A 21,586-nucleotide genomic window follows, 5' to 3' on the forward strand; every position below is an offset into this window, starting at 1 on the left:
TATTTTACATATTAATTTACATATTGGACTTTTAATGTAATTTCTATTATTTAGCAATCGCTACTTTTTTTAGTTGCATTTAATATATGTTTGATATATTACTTTAAACAAATCAATATATGTAAATGTTGTTATACTAAATGTAGAAAAATAATAATTGTGCACGGGAGGTCGCATTCACCATCAAACTGTCCAATTAGATAGCGGGCCTGTTAAAACAACGTCAAAGAGTTGGATCAAATAAAAAACAAAAAACAAGATGTATAAATTACATTTTTTTTTCCCCGGTTAATGATTGTTAATGTCTTTTTAAGGGGGTATATTCCGGTCTTGAATTTTTGGAGACATCCAATATAAAAGACAACCCTCCAAAATGTCACCTGAACAATAGTGGCTCCCTCATCGACCTTGCTTTCCTTCTCAATTCGGTCACAGTCTCAACATAATGAAAATGCACTTCAAAACAGATTTCTAGAAAAAAAAAAAAAAACTTCCTCAGAAATGCTCTCACACTTCAAGTTATTTATTCTTATTGTTCACTTGGGTTTGAAACATATACAGCAGCTCAATTTGATCGTTAACTTACAAAAGAATAAAGGAAAACATAAAAGTGGACGTAAATGACGATTATTATACAATTAAACGTATTCTTGTGTTAGCCAAATATACAAGTCCCTAATTCCTTGAAGAATTCTAATTGAATACATTAGTTTACAATATCCGTATGACAAAATTCCAGTTGGTGACTTCAGCTCCCTATCGATTTTTTCCCCAAACATACTAACATTAAAACATCACGGGGGAGGTCCAAAAGATTACAAAAGGGGTCCAAAGCGTCTTGATTGCTTTTCAAGGGCCAGCCATGTGTGTAATGTTCAAAAATAGACTCCCTTCTTTAGAGATGTCAAGAAAATGTGCCCTGATCAGCTGGTACTCTCGTGTGCGCTGCCCGGGGCGGCGGGGCCCTCACTTTTGTCTTACTCTATCCCGACCATATATTGTATTTTGCGTCTATATGCGCGTGTGAAATTGGGCTCATCATCCGCAGGTTGATAGAAAAAGTATACTGCACAGGGTCCTACCACGTTCTGCCGTAGAGGAGGTTCGAGTTGACCATATTACTGGTGTAATCTACAGCAGAAGTGTCTATTTGGGCCATGCTGAGCTGGCTGTGCAGCGAGGGGGGGCTGGGCGACATCTCCTCCAGGTCCAAATCGTTTACCTGCTGCTGGTTCTGGTGCTGGCCGAGCACCACTCCGGCCCCATTCTGCTGTTGGCTCTGTTGGTTCTGCTGCACGGCTTGTTGATTTGGCGCCGGCGTGTTGGAGGCGTTCTGACACGGTTTGCCGTCCTTGACCAGCACCGGGACGGCTACGCGCCTCGGGGACTGGGCCTGCTGTTGGCACATGGTCCCGTCCTGTTGTTGTTGTTGTTGTTGCTGCTGCTGCTGCTGCTGCTGCTGTTGTTGTTGTTGTTGTTGCATCTGCTGCGCCGCCTTGTCCTTGGCCTGGCGCTTCATCTTGTACCGGTGGTTCTGGAACCAGATCTTCACCTGGGTCGGCGTCAGGTGGATCATGCTGGCCAGGTGCTCCCTCTCCGGCGCCGACAGGTATTTCTGCTGCTTGAATCGCCTCTCCAGCTCGTAGACCTGAGCCTGCGAGAAGAGGACCCGGCGCTTCCTCCTGGGCGCAGCGTGCAGGGCCGGCATGGACTTGGAGGCGTCCGCCATCCCCGTCAGACCCCCCATGGCCGCCATGTTCATACCTGTGGAAGGTCCCATGAATCTAGAAACTTAAACATATACATACATATATGTGCGTTCAATCAGCACAAGAGCACATCACTAGTCTGCCTCACGCTTGTGTTGAAATTGCGCATAATAATGGAAAACTATCTGTTCAAAAATACAAAAGACTGTAAAGCTGTATTTCTGGGACTGCTATTACTGATCATGATATTAATAAAAGTTACATTGTTTGTATCAGAAATAGACTAAATATGGAATTGAGAATTTTGTTTACAGTAAAGTTGGAATTGAGAATTTTTGTTTGAGGTCGGTTCGAAATTAAATACTAATACAGGACGTATACTCCTTTTCCATTTCAAAAAAGTTCAAAGTAATTATCTTGTAAAATAACAAACAGAATTGACACCTGCGCTGCTCTTGCATTTAATATAATGCGTATATAAACACGTTAAATATTAAAAAGTAAGAACGGGTCATAAATGTTAATTAATACTATAGTTACGATGTGAAGAATAACGCTGGATTTTCTATAATTTGTATATTACTTAAAACGAAATTAGACTAATTCGATCACTGCAAAAATTATAGATTTCTGAAACGTGTGCGTAATAACAATAATAATAATAATAATAATAATAATAATAATAATAATAATAATATCGAGTCATTCCTAAACGATAGCGTTCCAGATCAAATAAAATACTGTAGCTCCACGTGTGTGTTTAATTCTATAAAGTAAGCGTGCTTCAGTATTTCGATTACAGGAGAGCAGAAGAGGGCGAAAAAAAAATAAAATAACCACCCCAAAAAGATGTGGTGAGCAAGTCCCGCAGCAGCGCACTTACTGGTGGAGTATCTGGGATCAGCGTTGGTGCTGTACCAGCCTGTTGCTGCAGCAGCACTATTCCTCATGCTCTCCTGGTAGGACGGCAGCTCGCCCATGTTGCCAATGCTCCCATTGCAGTAGCCCCCCATGGCGCTGTGGGAGAACTGGGACACCGAGTGCGGCATGTGGTAGGCGGCCGCCACGCCGCCGTTGTGGCCCATGGAGTGCTGCTGCATGGCGCCCTGAGACACCTGCGGCTGCCGGTAGGCTCCCAGCGGAGAGCTGAGGTTCCCCGCGCCGTCCATGCCACTAAACTTCTTGTAGGTCTCCTCGATTGGACTCAAAATATCTGTCACTGAAAACGGCGTTGTGTGCTTTGGGCTCAACGACATGATTCAGAAAGCAGGTCGATTTTTTTGTGTTGCAGCAGATCAAGCGTGTTGTTGTATCGGCTCTCTCCTTGTTGGGTGTCTACGTAAGAGAGGGCTTGGAGTGCGCCTGAGATCCTATTGATCGCCTTGGAGAAGGAGGCGAGCCCAGGGCGCTCTTAGCCCGGGTTTATTGGAGCCAGGAGCCAGGTTTATGACAAACACCGGGGGGCGGAGCCACGCGCCTTAAGCAGCAAACAATGCTCATTGACATTTTACTCACATAATTCATGAAAACAAACTTTCATTTACACCAGCAAGCACGCGGAAATCATCACAAAAAAAGGTTTGTCGCGCAAAATGTTTGATTTACTGTATTTGGTCGTAGAGGGGCGAAGGACCCATTCATCATCAGCTGTTTTTTTTTTTGGGGGGGGGGGGGGCAAACTTTGAGAGCACTTTGAAGAAATACTGGACGAGCGAGTATCATCGAAGTGGCACATGAAGTAGAGTAACATGGTTCTCCATGCTTCTCAAAATGCGTGAACACAAACTGCAATGTGGATTTATACTTAACCGGCAAACACTGTACACTCACTGGCCACAACATTAGGTATAGCTGCACAAAAGCTCAAGTAGAAATGCTGCCTTTGCAACGATGGTAATCCTAAATAGAATTTTTCTGTAAACACGTTTGTTGTGTGTTGTAGTTTGCAATGGCGTGTATCAATTACGGTGTTTAGTTTTTTGTTTGGAATTTATGACTGCGCATTTCAACGGTCTTTCTTCCTTTGTTTAAACTGCATTTAAAATGCCATTGTATAGAATGCAACTTTACTGTTATTGTTCCGTAAACAACGAAATTAAGTATGTAAAGGGGATGTTCTTTATAAAGCACCTTTCAGAGATGACTCAAACATGGTTCACATGGTTAAAATACAGAATCTGTCAATTACAATCAACAAAAGAAAAATATAAGTGGACAATGGGCAGCTAAGTTGCACATCATTTTCTATACAATTTAAATCTACAGTATACAAGCTTTTTACTCCCCCCCCCCCTGTTGTTAGCTCCAGTCGAGTAGCAGAAGGCTAACCAAAATATTAGGAACACCTCACAGCCTTTACAGTAGAGGTGAATATAATATCGCTAATGTAACCTGCCTAACTCAATTTTTTTGCCCAAGTCACATTTTTGCAGGAATTTACTGTCCATCTCCATCTAATGCAGATGTTGCAAAAAAAAAAGTCTCTCCCAAAGACAAAAAAAGATGGGCTAGGCAGATAGCTTGACGATATTGTGGTCTATGAGCGTAATTCATAATTTCAACAGACTTTGCCCCTCACATGTAGCTAAATAGGAACACCAAAATATTAAGGACACGCCTATGAGTTTACACAAAATAACAAACATGCTGTTCATGTTACACATCTTTGACGGCATCAGTCAAAACTGCTCATTATTCCCTTTGTAAAGGCATTTTTATACACAACTCTTCAATTAAATCTCATTCGATTAATTTTGCAGGTGCATCTTGAGCAAAACGTTGCATTATTACGATTTTACGAAACTCCACTGAGATTTTAAGACTCAAAGCGATTTGGCGACATTATAATCCTCTAAACCTCAAGCTTGGCTAGCATACACTGATGACACTTTGTTGTAGTCTTGACCTGACATTGTAATCTCTCAGCAAACTGGCAGGCGCCAGGGGAGGAATCAGAGCAAGGGGACAAACAACATGCAGGAAATGGAATGGGGGTGGGGGGGACCATAGCACAGAAGTTATCCTGAACGGTGCTAATTAAAATCAGTTAATGCATCTTATACGTGTCTCGTCGGCTTCACTTTCAAATTACCTCATATCATAATTTGCTATAACGCTCAATGCAGGCGACTAAGGGAGCAGGTGCTTTGTGGTGCTTCTCGCACTTAGGTTATTTTACTGACGTACGGGCCTCTTTCTTCATTTGAGTCAGTCTGCATCGAGGCATTAATGCAATTTAGCGTGTCAGGGCAGCTAAAGGAGCTACCTAGCCTAATTGAGCAAATGAAGACGTGTCATGGTCGGCCATCAATTAAGGCGACAAGTGAAGAAACACTAAACAATCTCCGGTTAGCCTGATTGGAGCACATCCTGCTTGCAGGCGAATTTCCTCCTCAGATATATCATGAAGTGTTTGGATTTTACTGTTGCGGGGAGAGGGGCAAAACACGCACGCACATATACACACACACACACACACACTCACTTCTTAATCTACAACAGCTGGAGTTGTCAGAAACGCAATAAAGAGGAACAAATGACCAAAAAGGTTGAGAGAAGTATCTAATCCTGAAAAATGAACATTCGTAAAAAAAATATATATATATATATATATATATATATATATATATATAAACAAAAATCTTACATGCTTTGCAGAGAGGCCTGGGCTCAGAAGTTGAACATTATGCAAATGAGGGCAAACCTCTCAACCTTGTGGCTTACAAAGTCAGAGAGCAGGGCCCGGTAGCACAGAGCCTCCACATTAGGATCCCATCAAAATCTGGAGCTGGTTGGCTACGTGCAATGCGCTTGCGAGCAATTGTTCCTCTAAATCTAGATAAGTTACCATTATTTGGGGTGCATCCGGTGTCTCAGGAGGCTACAGCATTATGAACGGAACCACCAGAAGGCCCATTGAAGGTTGGTTGAGAACTCTAACACACATCTTACACGTCTGAGAAATTTAAGGCGACATTTATTCCATACAATGCAAACGATGGAGATTGGGTTGTTAAAAAAAAACATATTTAGAGTAGGCCTTTTTATTTTCAATAACACATTCTACTGCCTCCATTGAGAAATATTTCGTCTCACTTATGCACGATACGGCTGGCTGTAATAATGCTGTCGCTATAACGCCTTGGAAAATCTCATCTTTCGACTGATTTCAATTAAATAAAAAAAAATACACTCGTTGCTTTTTAACAAAATAAAGCAAACAGGGGCCAATATGAGACGTGATGATTTCCATCTTATTTTGGCATAAAGGAATTAACCATGATCATCATCAGTGATATATAATTTTTTTTAAACATTTAATTTATGACACAAAAGACTCAAATGAATACGTTAATACGCGTCTAGCGCACGGACACTTTCCTGTCATAATCACCAAGGACTCCGCCGGGCCGTTTTGGTGCAACTAAATAACAATAGATGAATGTAATTTGTATCAGATCCTGGACGTCGACCCCCAGTTGATCGTCTCGACGTAGCAGATGGACGAAATGCGCCCGAAGTACTTTCCTCCATCACTTGGATGCTGGTTCAATACCGTGAGAGATGTTAAGAGACGACTGAAGAGCTGAGGTCCCGACCTGACACCACAAACCACAAACCAGCCGGGCATGCAAAATCTGCCACAAAACGCTTTTTTTTTTTTTTGTCGTGTGGACATCAAAACCTCAACTTAACCCTTGACTACTTTTTTTCCTTCCATCAAATGCGAATGGAACTCATTTTTACATCAAAACTGGTAAGATAACGAATTATTTCCCCCAGGTGGAAACAAGATCTTAAATAAAGCCATGTTAATATTCGCTTGTGCCCAGCGACTATTACGTTTTTTTTTTTTTAAATTACACATCGCCCGTACAATATTTGGCATTAATATACGTCAGATTTGAGCCATAAAGTCACAAATGAATCAAACCAGCAATGTTTAATATTTGATAAACGTGCACATTGTCAAAACATAATCTTTTGCGGTAGGCTACATTTAATAATAATAATAATAATATTAATAATCATCATAATAATCATAATAATAATAATGGCAGTTTGGGGCTATAATTCTGGCTAAGAGATTAAACCGTTTGTTTCAGGAGATGTGTATTGATTAACAAAGATTGCCGACCCTAACATTTGAAAGATGTAACTGGATGAGTATTTATTACCCGTAGAAGCAGATATACACAATATGAAACATTCAACTTTTATTCTGAAGGCTAAACAAATGATTGACTCTTTCCTCAAACCAAGATTTCAAACGCCACATTTGGAAGGAATAAGGAAATACAGAAATGGTGGGGAAATTCCACATGCACACCGAGCCCCATTTAGCTCAAATGCTTTCTCTCCTCTCAAACGGCCTAGCAATGTGGGAGTAAAAAGCGGGCAGGTGCATATCATTCATGCTGGCCTACTTGAAACAGTTCTGTCCTTCTGCTAAGTAGGTTAAAGGTCCTCCCAAGTGGAGAAAGTATATGGCAAGCCTCTTGAAGACCTTATTCTTCTCCAGGAGTTTTCATTCATTCACAATTAATGTGGCTTGATGGAAGAAATGATGCTAATAGGGTGCCCCAAAAACAGAATATGTGGATGCTGATCATGCATTTTGGGAAAAGTGTGAGTCGGTGAATGCAAAATGGGGTAATAGGATTAGTGAGCTCATTGTTACTGGCTGCCACTCCATTTATGTGATGAAGTTACTGTTAAATTTATCGTCAGGTCCTCGTGAATGCGCATGATGAAAACAATGGCTCGTATTTAGTTGATCATCTTTAAATTGGAGTGGAATGTAAAAAGGAAGTTCACAGATAGCATAGATGGCATATTACTCATCTTGAGGGTAGATTCAACTCCTCCATTCTGATCCTTTATTGAAATAATACAATGAGGCCTCAAAAGTTAAGAGTCCAATATTTGGGGGGCTTAAATTGTAGGCCAGGGTTGTGTTGTATGGTTTTAAGTACCAACATTTTAAATGGCCATGCACTTTCTTTTGCAAATCCAGTAATGATAATTAAAAAAAAAAAAAAAAAAAAAGGTAAAAAAAATCAATGTAAAACGGCAAATGCATACAGGACAAAGCACACGCGCGCATACTGGGTTTTGTGTCTGTAGGGTATGTTGGACTGCGGTTGCATGAATGGTGCACGGCAGCAGCGAGGGCAGGTAAATAAAAGTTGTTAGGGTGTGTGTCATGTGACACAGCCTCAGTTCAGTCAACTCAAATTGCAAAATGTCTGCATCCAGCTCCACAATGGTAGTGGCAACGTAATGTATTGTTCGGGTGTGATCGGTGCATTGAAGGGAAAAATGACATGAAATGTTAAACATGTTAAGCTTGCAGAATTTCCTTCCATCTTGGAATTCTCAATGTGTCTTGTTGATTTTGGAAAACTTGGAATTATCAAATGTCACATATTTTTTTGTTGGCCCATGTGCCGTTTCTCTCTATCTCATTTTCGCTCTCTCTCTTTGTTTTTGTCCAGAAACAGCTGAACCTGAGATTCTGCAATGTTTCCCCAAATTCTGTGTTACTGGGAAAAAAAAAAAGCCTGATAATAAAATGTGTTGGCCCAACCACCAGAAATACATGCAAATAGCTGCAATCTGTCTCAAGTGTTTCCTTGTGTCCAGGTGTGCCTGGATACTAATTTGTGTTTTTATTTCAGCAGTCAAGAGATGGGCCCCCATCTTTTCGTCCAAACTTTCCGAGTACTTTGGATGTCAGTTTTGAATTGAAAGTTGAAATGATTTGACAATCAGACAATGTCTATAGACACTGCATATTTCACTTGTGTTTGTCCCCACTTTTGAGTGCTTTTATGCAGGAAGCCGCATTGACAGCCCGCCATTATAATTCACATAAACACAGCACAAAATGACTTCTCTCTGAATGTATTGATCCTGACTGATGCAGGTACAATCTGTCATATCATTTGGAATAGAAAGTTTGACTGTAAATGGAGGAAAATAAATGGACAAAATAATTGGGCTTCTTCCCGATGACTAAATCTCCAGCCGAGCAGTAAAGGTTCCCAAAGCAGCATGAAACATAAAACGCCAGTCATTTTCTACCGGTAAACATTAAGCTTATGTTTTATTGTATATTTGGCAAAAAAAAAACCAACAACAACAAAAAAAAGACAACATGTTTTTTAATGAAACCAAAATTATTTACTATCCACATTCTTTTTGTCATATCCATGTAACAGGAATTGCATACCCTCTTTAAGGTACATGTAAATGTTTATTGTTTCCCAATATATCTCAAATAAACACATTTAAAGTTGCATGCCAGATTTAGAATTGTATTTTTTTTCTTGAATAATAAATATGTGCAATCTAAAAAGTCACAATGAATCATGTATTGCGGGTTGCCAGCTGTGTTAAGTTCATGAATGTGTCATTTTCTGTCGGTTGTTTTGAATATCTCTAAATCTGAGCTCTCATCATATTTAGGCCTGCAATCACACACACACACACCCATGCACACACTCAACCCCCCCTACCCACCCACCCACACACACGCACACACAAGTATTTGGAAAATGCAGTAAACACACAAACTGTTACCAACAATAAGTCAAAATTTCACAATATTAGTTATGTGCTTATACCTTACAACTTTTCACTGACTGTCATTGACAATTGATTACGAATAAAATGCATAAAGTGTGTATCTACTCCCAGCAGTGTTGACTAAGTTCTTTGAATTGGTTTTAACAGTGTTATATTGGAGAATGATTTGTTTGTATGTACTGTACAAAATGTTGATCTATAATCACACGTTTGTCAAAACTCATTTTTGCAGTAAAAAAAAAAAAGAACATACATTATAACATTGCTGAAGATAATCAATTGAAAGTAAAACTGATATTAAGATGCATTTGTTGTGAATTTATTTCAGTCAATGTCCTTGGTTGATTTTAATTATGTTGTTATTACATATCGTCGCTGTCCTGTGAGAAACTCGTATGTCCAATGTGAGATTTATTTTAATGTTCACGTTAATGCCATGTCTGCAATGCGGAAACCCCATTCATGTAAAAATAAGAAAAATGAATAAATTGGGCACCAGTGTTTTTCACAGGTCAGCAACGATATAGCGGATAATGCTGAATAATGTAACACATATTTTCCATATTGTTTATACACTCATATTCCACAGCATTAAGTACACTTGCACAATCTGTGAGCCATATCAATGAAAGTAAAAAAGGGAAGTTTTTAATGCAGCCCTTTTATGTGCTCACATTAAATTTGGCATTTTACGTGATATTCTGGTTAGGTAGTGCACATGAAAGTATTAAAGTAGTATTAAAAACATCTGGTAAAGATTTCAACATTTTACGCATTGGGAACTACAGCATATAGCATTTTTTTTCTTTCAATAATTCCAATTTACAGGATTTGGAGTGACAAGCAAAGCCAATAAAATGTTTATTTGCTCAAAAGACTATTTGTCCTCTAAAAGTAAATTCAAGAACTGCCCATTATGACACTTGCTCTTTCTATATCACCGAATCATTTTGATCTCAGATTGTGTCTGAGTTCATCCGTCAAGTCTGTCTGAGACTCTCTTTTTTGTTGTTTTTGTCATGCATGTTTTTTGTCACTTGCACTTTTCATGTTTGTAGGAGGACAGCCGGATGTCCCATCCCTGAGGAGGCTTGATTCCATCTTGTCTGGCTGATCATTACACTACCTGCTTGGCCACTTGAAATGCTTTTCTGGCCTCTTCTTTTCAACCATCAGAAAATAGTAGGGGAAAACCCGTTCTTGCTGTCTTGCTGCTCTCTCTCTCTCTCTCTCTCTCTTGACCACATCTCCACTCAGACCATGAATGCTGCTCAGGTGACAAAGTAAGCATGAGTTTAGCTAAGTCTGTCGAAGAAAAAAGGAAAAAGTTTGTATTCGCAATCGTTTTTGGTCAAAATGGTCAATGAATGACAGTTAAGTGCCAATCACCGTTTTTCATGGAAAAAGTCATTGGTAAATAATAAACATTTTCTCAAGAATTTGATGATAAAATAAAATAAATATTACCCCGCCGCCAACAACCACCCACCCCCACCCAATGCATTTACAGTGGGCATCACTTAAACTGGGATTTTCGCTATTTGTACGTCGGCCCAGTCCCTATCCCCCATAAGTAGCAGGGGTGCAATGTAATTTTCATTTGCGTTGGTATACTTCACAACTATGTACAACATATTGTTTTGTCTAATATTTTTGTTTGCTTTAATTCATTACAAGAAAATTGTAAATTTTCATGAATTAATGCAATTTTTCATTGATCAGATATGGCATTCCCATGGCCGGTCAACCTCATGGATGTGTTTGTGGCCCATTCTTAGTCAGTCGATGTTTAACTCGGCCTTTGGAGGATTTCTACTTTAAATAGACTGAAAAAAAACCATAATGGATATTATTCGCAGTACTGTCCAGTTGGTACCAAGATTACTGTAGTTGTTGAAAACTAGCTAATAATAACTAAATATAAAATGGAAAAAAACATTTTATTTAACAAAATAAATGTTTAAAAAAAAAACTAAAACTAACTGAAACTGCATCTTATGTTTATAAAACGAATTAAAACTCACTACAATTACAGTTAAAATATCCTTTGTTTTCATCTTTTTCAATTAATATCATTAATGAACTTTAGCTCATTTGATTTCATTTTATTTAATTCAATATTGCTGTCCATTAACAGCTACAGACAAAGGAAAGTCCGTTGTTTGAGAATTGCTGTTTAATTTAGTACACAATAGTAGTGAATTTTCCGTCACATCATAATGCCCAAACTTCATCACTTCAATCCATCATTTCTGCTCACTTCACGACGTTAATATTAATAATTATGACAATTACCTTTGCAAGCACAAAGTGCACATGTTGAAATTTAACACAGAGTACAATAGTTCTGTGTTTGCGTCACCTGGGGTGAGACTAATTTTTCACACAATAAAGCCAGTATGATTAAAACGTGGCTCAATGTGATCAATATTTGAATGGGTTACTTCGAGTGGCCAAAACTGGAGCTAAGCCAAATCTAAAAATCACTGCAGAAAACATTACTGAGTGTCCAACTATAGAAGAGCCTAATTAAATACCCCACTGCTATTATTGTACACACACATACAGTGTATAGAAACAGCTAGATTGTGTAGTTATAACTAATATTGCGGCTGTGCATTGTAATTTACTCTTACCATTGTGGTGTTGGCATACTTTTGTTGTGCGGCCATTCTTTTGCTCTTTACAATCTAAAAACAGTTGGCTCAAAAATAACCTTTTTTGGGTTAAATTTCACCCAATTGTTGTGTTAAAAAAGGACCGACCCAGATTTGGGTCAATTTGAACCAAAAAATATTACCTACTTGGTGATATGCTTATGTTAACATGGCAGGGAGGTCATTGTTTGTTGTGCGGTCCTCAGTCATGGTTTCATTAAGTAGAATGCATACGTGTCTAGAATTTTGTTCAGCACATTCATGGTGGAAGTGAGAACAAATCTAAATTAAAAAGTAGTGTTTAGAATAGTATCAAATTCGAATATTTTGTGCCATGGTGCTTTTAGATATGAATTGAATTAATAAGACTGTCCAACACACACGCTCAGTTACAAGCAACTCATTTTCAAAAGATTACAATGTGTGAAGTACTTATCAAAACAGTGTGATAAATGAAGACATTCAAATGTCAAAAGTGTCATTGACTCGACCACGATGCTGCGTGTGTAGACTAGTGTGTAGTGTGTAGAATGCTGTGTTTCAACTAGTGGGCTTGCATAGAACATATTCTTGTAAAAAATATGTTTGGGTTGATTTCTCCTTTAAGCCTCTACACAATGGGGGAATATTGTAGGTCATTTGGAACATCATTCTTCAGGAGAATGATGTGTCAGACAACCCACACCACAGGATAAACAGTCAGGATAATCTTTAAGAGGCATCCGATAGTTGAACTCTTGCTGACCAACTGGAAGGGGGGAATCAGGTTCAAATTAGGCCGAATTACAGCATGTGTGTCCTCTACTGAGGTTAACGCCAATATATCGGCATGGTTTGGTGAGCTGATGCATGTGCTCCTTGAGACAAATAAACAGGCTCGGACTGAAGAAAAACATCCATCCATCCATTATCGATACCGCTTCTCCTCACAAGTGTCACGGGGCGTGCTGGAGCCTATCCCAGCTGTCTTCGGGCAGTAGGCGGGGGACACCCTGAATTAGTTGCCAGACAATCCGGGCACAGGGTACACAGAGACACACATTCGCACTCACAATCACACCTTGGGGCAATTTAGAGTGTGCAATCAAGTTACCATGCATGTTTTTTGGAATGTGGGAGAAAACCGGAGTACCCAGAGAAAACCCACGCAGGCACGGGGGGAACATGCAAACTCCACACAGGGAGGCCGGAGATCGAACTCATGACCTCTGAGCTGTGAGGCAGACATGCTAACCAGTCGCCCACTGTGCCACCTGAAGAATAACAGAAAAATAAAAAATATTTTTTTTTTAAAAAAAGGCTTTTTCAGACGATTGACTGAAGGGAGATACCAGATACAATTTAACTACCGCTAACTTGATGTAACTTGTTTTATTATTCTATTGCTACCCTGCCTGTGTCAAGCAACTCGCTCACCTTGGCCTGTTAGCTAGCGAGCAGCAAAATTAGCTGACAGCTGACAATTGTCAGTGTTATGTTTTGTACCAAGAGCAGAGTTTAATATTTGGCGAAACTGATCATACAAAAATGACTGACATTAACATAGGATACTGCTTTTGGCATTAGCATGTCAGCCGATGCAATAACAGTTTAGCATGCTACAAATGAACAGTATTGACATGGTCAGGAATATACGATTTAATCTCACACTATTTATTGTAGTGTATGTAACGTTTAACAGCCACCTCTGGGCACTTTAGGGCCACCGCAGGGCATCAACATTGGCATATGAGCAGCAAAGGATAGAGTTTCTGAACCCTTTCTGAAGGGTTTGGCGGAATAACAAGAAGTTTTGGAGTTGAAAGGAATATCGCGAGTTAATTATGTCAACAAATTGTCCATGACCTACAAAGGTAAATGCCAATGCTTGACTGCCGACTTTCCGTGTAAAATCTCAGCCAGCATATTTTCCATTGTCATACTATCTTCAGCATTCCATCACAGTTTTTGAAGTGCTTTCTGCAAGTCAAAGTTATGCTCCCAAAGGAAAATGAAAAAGTTCAAGTTTCAATGAATAAGAGACACTATTGTTGAGCATGGTGTGTGCTTTTGTGTCAGGCTTCTAGTACAGCATTCAACATTTTTTTTTTGTGTTGAACATTTCTCATATATGAGGAAATTCAACATGAATGGTTTGTCACTATCTACAAAGATTCGCTGATGTTAACGGAAGATTACAATTCAAGACAATCAAGAATCAGGTGTCTTGCAGGGGGGAAATATTTAAAACATGCAGGATAGGGGCCCTCAAAGACCAGAATTGGTGACCCCTGCACTAGAGGAAATGCCTCGGCTGGTTGACGACATACAGGCTTAGGCGCCATCTTGAGAAGAAGTCTACAATTTTCCAATTTTCCAATGTTCCATGCAACTCCACCAGTCTAAACACGGCATTTTGATTAATATTGCATTTGTGGAATATGAGTTAAACAGCAAAAAACACGCGTTTTTATCCATCTCGGGGGCAGCCATTTTGCCACTTTTGCTTAGAGCAAAAATAAAGTAGATAGCCTCCCTGTTCAAATGTTTGTCCTTTACATTTCTCTTACAATGGATCTTAATTTTAAAGCTTCTTTCATTGCCATTCCCAGTGACACCATTTATCCAGAATAGAGCATTTTCCTTTTGAATGGACCTTATGCACGGCAACGTATGAAACATTTTCTGTTTATTTTCCGTTGTCAATATTTTATATGCTACTGGGACATTATCTGAGTGAAAAATAACCGCTGTCTTTAAAAACGTGATAACCTGGGGTTGTTTAATAGAAGGGCTGGCAAAAAAGTATAGTACCGCAATGTCTCATGTCTCAATGTCTCACTTTTTATGCCGATACCAAGTATCGATACATTGATGAAGTAGCGATATCGTCACGGAAGTGACAAAGCTGCTCTTAAAAAAAAAAGATGGCACAGACGGAGGTGGATTTTTGTCCGTCCCTGTAATCATCACTAACCTGATAAAGTCCGAATTGACCTCATAGTCCATCATAGTGGTATGCACCAAAGAGAGAATTATGAGTTACTCAGGTTGACTAAGAAGTAATAAAGTAGCTTTGAATACAGAGACAGTTTTACAGAGAAGTTCTTGTGAGTTTTACATTTATATTTTATATTAGAAAGAGTGGGGTTAGGAGGTTGTGAAACGGTATTTTGCAGAAAAATAGACAGATTGACAGATCACAGACGGGTACCCAGGCTGCTAACGGATGATGAATGAAGGACCAGCAAACTTTAGTAAAATGCTCACCTATGTTTAAATGTCATATTAATGTTGGGAAAAGTTTTTAAATGATTTATTGTGGTCTCATTTTTTTTTTATTACAAAAACCCAGCATTTGAACAGGGGTGTGTAGACTTTTCACATTAACTATACAGACTATATTTACATTGAATTAATATCCCATTTGGTGACAGGTGAAAAAATATCAACATCCTTTCACCTGTCATAACATGGGTTTCAAGTCCGCTTTTTCTTTGTCGTCATCTTCCACAGTTCGGGTCGAGTCTTCTTTATTTGATTGCTGTTCAACATTCACCGAATGGGAGTACCCCAAAGATTCTTACTACTGTCAGAGATCCAAAATGCAGTAGAAATTATGGCCATTTGAAAGTTCATTACTGTTTTCGATAAACCGTAAACCCTTTTAGCCCAATTTGTAATATATAATGTTTTATGCTGATTCATGTTTGCAGTAACCATCAGTGTCTCAACTCTGTGATGATCAATTGAGCCCTACTGCTGCAATATAGTATCTTTCTTTAAGTATCAATGCGAGTTGATTTTGAAGCATGGATTCCCAAATGAAATGTTCATTTTTCTTGGTGATAGATGAATTCCATTTCGTGGCCTCAGTTGTACTGTGTTGCTGAATTCCAGTCCCTGAGACACTTCTGATTAGGGATTTACTAAACACAGTTAGCGATTTTTCACATGTGTGATACCCCACACAAAAGGCATGTGTGTGCTTGCTACTCTAACAGTATGTGGTGTAGATGACACCACACACGTGACCATATGTCCACCAAAAATCATGAGTCTCCTCATCCAAAACTGTTGTCAATGTGATGACATGAATTTGATCGAGGTGCAGGCAGACAGATAAGTGAACGGACATGTTCATTCATAAATGTGACAAGAGCAGGTATCAAACCATCTGAATCATTGTAGAAAAACAATTCCTTGAACGCATTACTATTATTAGAATCATAATTATGAATTTTTAAACCGAGAGATGTGTGGGCGCAGCACACCACTGATCAATATGGGGGACAGGTGGGATACATGAGGTCCACAGAAATATTTATTTCACCAGCAGCTCATTCTGTACTTACATTTTCGGTTGCCACACCAGCAAGAAGCAGTAACAATGCTCCGGTCACGAACGGATCACTACTTCCTTTTCCGCATAGAGATGTCTCCATGTGAGATTTGAAATCACCACGTTTGACGAGAATGAGAGGAACCGCTTTGATTGGCGATGAATTGAGTTGGCTGCGTCCACACCCACAACATAGCATACTGCCCTTTTTAAAATGTGCGAGTTTGTCCATGTCTGTGAAACTACAAACACCCAGTCTAATTCCCCTGCATGCAAGTTTTCGACACGCCGTGCAGCAGAATTGCATTGGTCAAGAAAACAGAGGTCCAAGTCGTTTTGTGGAACCAACCTTCATGATGGTAAGTGAAACCACCTTTTGGGGCTGGATTTTCAAAACATTGAAAGGAACCCTGGACAAAGCCAAAAAGACTATAAAATGATTGTTTCAAAGCAAATGACATACTTTCAATGTTTTTAGGCAGGGTTTCTTGAGGCTTTTGGAGTGTCTGTTCGTGATAGGACATGTCTACCAAATTTCATGTTGATAAGTGGAACCAGGTTTGGGGGCTGAAATTTTAAAATATTCAATGAAACCCTGAAAATGTCAAAAATGAAATTTCCAACCAAAATGGCAGACTTATTTTACAGGGATGGCTTCTTGGGACTTTTTTTTGTGTTTCTACTCATGATAGATATGCTCACCAAATTACATGTTCTATGAACTTTATCTTTAAACAATTCCTTTTTGGTGCAGATAAAATGTTTACAAAGATGAACACACCTGCAAAATGTGAATTTTAGGGTAGCGATTTATTTGCCCTAAGACTCACAATGATGACAAAATGAAGCAACAGTAATAAGATACAGATATTGCGTTAAACGTTAGTTGGTGGCGGAAATACTGGTTCGGCTCTTGGTATTTGAATGCTTTCTTCCTGAAGAACACATTCATGTCAAAAGAATCCAAGAGGGGCTTAAACAACAAATCAGAGCTCAAGGAAAATTCAAAGCCTGGCTTTATCCACACATGGGGCACAGAATCAAACCCCTTAAAAATGTCAGTCACACATGCTATGATTGAGCAACCGTCAGGGAAAGCCCTTGGAAAGGTAAGCCATCCATTGACTATGATGGTCAACAAAGCGTTGGTAGATTGGGAACCCTCAAGGGTTGTATGCATTCAAATTTAGAGAGAGAGACCAAATCGTCATTTGCTTGTCAGTCATGGAAGTTTGCATTTTAATAAACTACAAATGAGCATCATTTGGCTCGTTGAGGATACATTTGCAAAATGTTTCATCCAAAATATATTGTAGAGCTGGAGAACATCCATCGTAAGCCTGAGATGAGCACCCGTTTTTGTAGCTATATAATTGTTGACAAGGGTTGGGAAAAAATATGGTATCGCAAAGTATCGCGATACTTTTTATGCCAATACAAATATCAATCCGTTGATGAAATATTGCGATACTCACAATACCTTATGTTATGTTTTGCACGTTCTATAACATTCTTTTGGAACATTTGAGGTCATTAAAGTTGAGCTTTGTGAATTTATTTACTGCACTCCTGTGTATCAGGAACAGTTACTGGAAGGGTTTATGTCCTTATAAATGTCAAATATGGCACTAAAGGTAAAGGAAACACATGCCTCAGTTTATATATATATATATATATATATATATATATATATATATATATATATATATATATATATATATACATATATATATATATATATATATATATATATATATATATATATATATATATATATATATTTTTTTTTTTTTTTTTTTTTTTTTTTTTCTTTGTTGTTGTTGGTTTTTTTTTTTTTTTTTTTTTTAATATTTAAGTATCGCAATTTGTATCTGATCGCCACCCAATTATCGGGATCTGTATCGGATCGGGATACAAGTGAATCGTCCCAGCCCAAATTGTTGCCTATCATTTATACTTCTTTTTTTTTCTAGATTACAAAGCAAACCTTTTGGGGAAGCCAGTTTGATGATAGATCACATTTCCAATCCAAGAGAGGCTGAATTCACTTCAGATTTTATTCAGTAAAAAAAGTGCAAGAATAATACAAACAATGCAACAAATACACAATGTAGTAGAAGAAAACCAGTCTGCATTTAAAGGTTTGCTTTTCAACAGGCTAAAAACAGTACCGCTAGTGATAACTAAAGCAGGGTCTACTCGTGGAAACTGGAGACAACTGGAAAAAGCTTGACCAGCTGAATGGATTTTAAATGGGCTAAGAAATGGAGAGGTCACTGGAGGTTGAATGGAGAACGAGTAGTATGGATCACCGAGTTGCAAGGTAGCCATTGAAATGTTGTGCTGTGTGAAACAAAGATGACTGAGCCTCTTGTTCACTTAAAGCTGGGTACACACATATCGATAATCGGGCCTCATTTGAGCCTAATTATCCCTAAATCAGTAAAGGTCCAATCATCAGATCATCAGATTCTAATGTCTCTAAAGGATTATCCTGACCGATTACCATTTAATGTGAGGTCTGCTAAGAAGAGGGACGGGTGACCATCGGGAATTTTGGGAAAATATTTTCCCGAACAGCCGTTAATTTCCGGGCCGGTCCTGAAGATCACAGCCGCCATAGGCTGCCTGTGTGTTTCTTTAAAAAAAAAAACAAAAAAAAAAAAAAAAGGAACGAGAGATTTTGAATTCATCCTCAAAACGCCAGACAGGCCCAGCAAGCTGGCCCTCGATGACATCTGCATTTTTTGTCCTATGATTGGTTGGTCAGAGCAAAAACTTCTTACAGCCGACTGCGACTAGCAAAACACATCAGAAGCGAACTGCACATTTATACATTTAATAATAGAAATTTCTGGTGAAGACAATATATTTGATTGAGATCTTCCTTTATTTGTGTGTTAATTGTTATCAATAAATCTGAACAGCTCCAGATGATGTACATGAGGGCACAGTTGTGTGCTCTTGTGTTGTATTTTTTTCTATAGTAACAATGTTTTCTATCATTACGACCTGACATAGAGTTATTGAAAGGTTGATGGAGTGCAGTGAAGGCCCAGGTAACATATGCACAGCCCACACAGAGGACTAGACAGTCCCATTCAAGCGATTGTCTTTCAGTCTGACTGATATTCTGTTCATTCTGGAATACATACAGTATTATGTTTTTCTTTTTTTTTTTTCACAGTTCCCAACTTTACTCGGTTTTAAAGAACTCTCATCCATCACAGTGACCCCGATGGGGATATTTTGTGAAGAAGAGGTTGATTTAGCATTCACACTTGAATCCACATAAACATAAGATATGTTGGCAGTGGCACTGATTGCTCACTGACTGGAATGTGTCAAAAACATATGACGGCTACTTGTTATCACGCTGAAGTCACCGTGTTTGCAATGCTGACATGCCAAGCATCACATGTTCCACCACTGAAAAAAGGTTGAGCCAATCCATTGAATGACAAATGTAAACACTCAAATCTGGGAACCTGAGTCCCGGTTTCGGATGCCTGATTGCAAAAGAGTTTGCAGCAAGGCAACAGAAGCACTTAAATCAGCACAAAGAGAAAGAGAAAATAATGCTATAATTTTAAAGCAGCCCCATGTGACAGCATGCAGACTGAGTTTCCAAAATACAATGAATCTCAGATGAGCTTTCATTTTGGACCCATTTCAAATTGTCCAGTATCAATACAGCTGTTTTGACATCAACCATCTGTTATTTATGTCTGTAACACACTATACGGAGCAGGGGTAGAGTGGAAGCTGAAATAAACCTTTTAAATTAAACTTGGACCAATACATCCATTGCTCATTTTTGTCAAACTTTTCCCCCCATGAAATAGGGAAATAGATAATGTTTCATTGTGGGTTAGATATTTGGAACGTAAATATATCTTAAATATATTTGCACACTGGTTACTGTTTGCACATGTTGTTTGTGATACATTTTCAAATCTTTATATGGCATACATCACATGTATGAAATTAATAACCACGGAATTAGTAATCACGGAGTACAAATGAGGGAGTAAAGAAGAAAACTCATGCGTCTCTTAGTTTTCAACCTGACCATATCCGTGCACTTTGCAGACTCTGCTGTTTCTCTAATCTCAACATTTAGCAAAGTCAAGAACCTTGACATGCACTCTGTTTGCACAGAACTGTCTCTAAGCTGGCTGCTAGTCATGTGCAGCACTTAAACCTCCTGCCTACGTAATGCTGTCATGTAGGAACTGCACCATCAGCGTCTGTATGTAATATTTTTGCTTTGTGCAAGAAGGTGAAAGCAAAGCAGAAAATACTACTTTTGGTATTTGTGGAAATTGTGCGATTTCTACCTAGTTATGTAGAATGTCTGCTATGCTCCTAGCCGAAATGCATCATCTATCAAATGTGCTTGATATGTGCTGATGTAGGTCCCCAAGATACGAACACAATGGGTTCCGAGATGCTGCTCGCAAGCTGAACTGTTCATGAATCGAGACACATTGCATTTCAATCTATAATTGTCATTTGAAGTCATTTTAAAAAAAATACTGTAGTGTAGTGCTGAAGAAGAGGAGATGGAGGAGGTGTGCCGCAAATTACTTTTCACTTGCCAAAAACAGGAAGTCAACCAGAAGTCCACAACACATGAACCACTCAGTCCCAAACACACCCCTCAACTATTAGTACCATGGGGGAATTATGTCAATAAGCACTAGAGTATGTCGTACGGTAACTTACTTTTAGAGTGAAGTTGATGTGCATACGTAGACAGAGGAGGAGGAAGGTGAAGTTATTCTTGGTGGTAGGCAGAGTTGTCATCTGAGAGATCATCGCCGGAGATTTCTTATCTTCTGTGGATTCCTCTAAGGGTGTCGAGTTCAGGTGAGGATGCTGAGATAGCATTTTTGGAAAGGCATTGCAGAGGATTCAGTGGCCTGAGTTGTCTTCAGTCTTTTTTCTCTTCTATTTCTTTGTGGTGTTTAACGGTCCACCAGACTTTAACCCAATAGAGCATGCGTTTCACCTCTTGAAGAGGAGACTGAAGGGAGAAACGCCCAGAAACAAAAACTGAAAGAGGCTGCCGTGAAGGCCTGGAAAAGCATTTCAAATTAAAAAAAAAATGCAACAGTTTGGTGAAGTCAGTGGGCCACGGGCTTGTTGCAGTTACTGCAAGGAAGGATGACGCCACTAAATATTAAATGTATACAAATATATAAATAATGTCAGTTCCATTACTTTTGTTCACTTGAAGAGTGGGTGGCTTCTAACAAAAGGGGCTCTGTCTTGAGTTGGTTAACACATCTAGATGTAAATACCAT

The 21,586-nt window shown here is 38.9% G+C and overlaps 1 protein-coding gene and 1 long non-coding RNA gene across 3 annotated transcripts; one reads left to right on the forward strand and one right to left on the reverse strand.

Moving 5' to 3' along the window:
• Positions 1–474: 474 nt before the first annotated feature.
• Positions 475–3,105, reverse strand: nkx2.4a (NK2 homeobox 4a). Of its 2 annotated transcripts, none has more exons than XM_086049495.1 (2): positions 2,593–3,105; positions 475–1,764 (listed from the first exon to the last, which is right to left on the reverse strand). In XM_086049495.1, exons 1-2 carry the CDS (start codon positions 2,963–2,965, stop codon positions 1,079–1,081), a joined length of 1,059 nt encoding a protein of 352 aa, XP_085905621.1. In that variant the 5' UTR covers positions 2,966–3,105; the 3' UTR covers positions 475–1,078. The 2 variants fall into 2 exon arrangements, with proteins under 2 accessions (XP_085905621.1, XP_085905620.1); XM_086049494.1 differs by having other exon boundaries at positions 475–1,791.
• A 2,376-nt stretch (positions 3,106–5,481) lies between these two features.
• On the forward strand, positions 5,482–9,341 carry LOC147137755 (uncharacterized). The gene is made up of 3 exons (XR_015089399.1): positions 5,482–5,630; positions 6,167–6,465; positions 8,207–9,341. It is a non-coding gene; the product is annotated as an uncharacterized LOC147137755 (long non-coding RNA).
• Positions 9,342–21,586: the final 12,245 nt, after the last annotated feature.

Source organism: Filicampus tigris, chromosome 13 (genome assembly GCF_054856515.1).
Source record: "Filicampus tigris isolate MCC_2025a chromosome 13, RoL_Ftig_1.0, whole genome shotgun sequence".
Lineage (NCBI taxonomy): Eukaryota > Metazoa > Chordata > Actinopteri > Syngnathiformes > Syngnathidae > Filicampus > Filicampus tigris.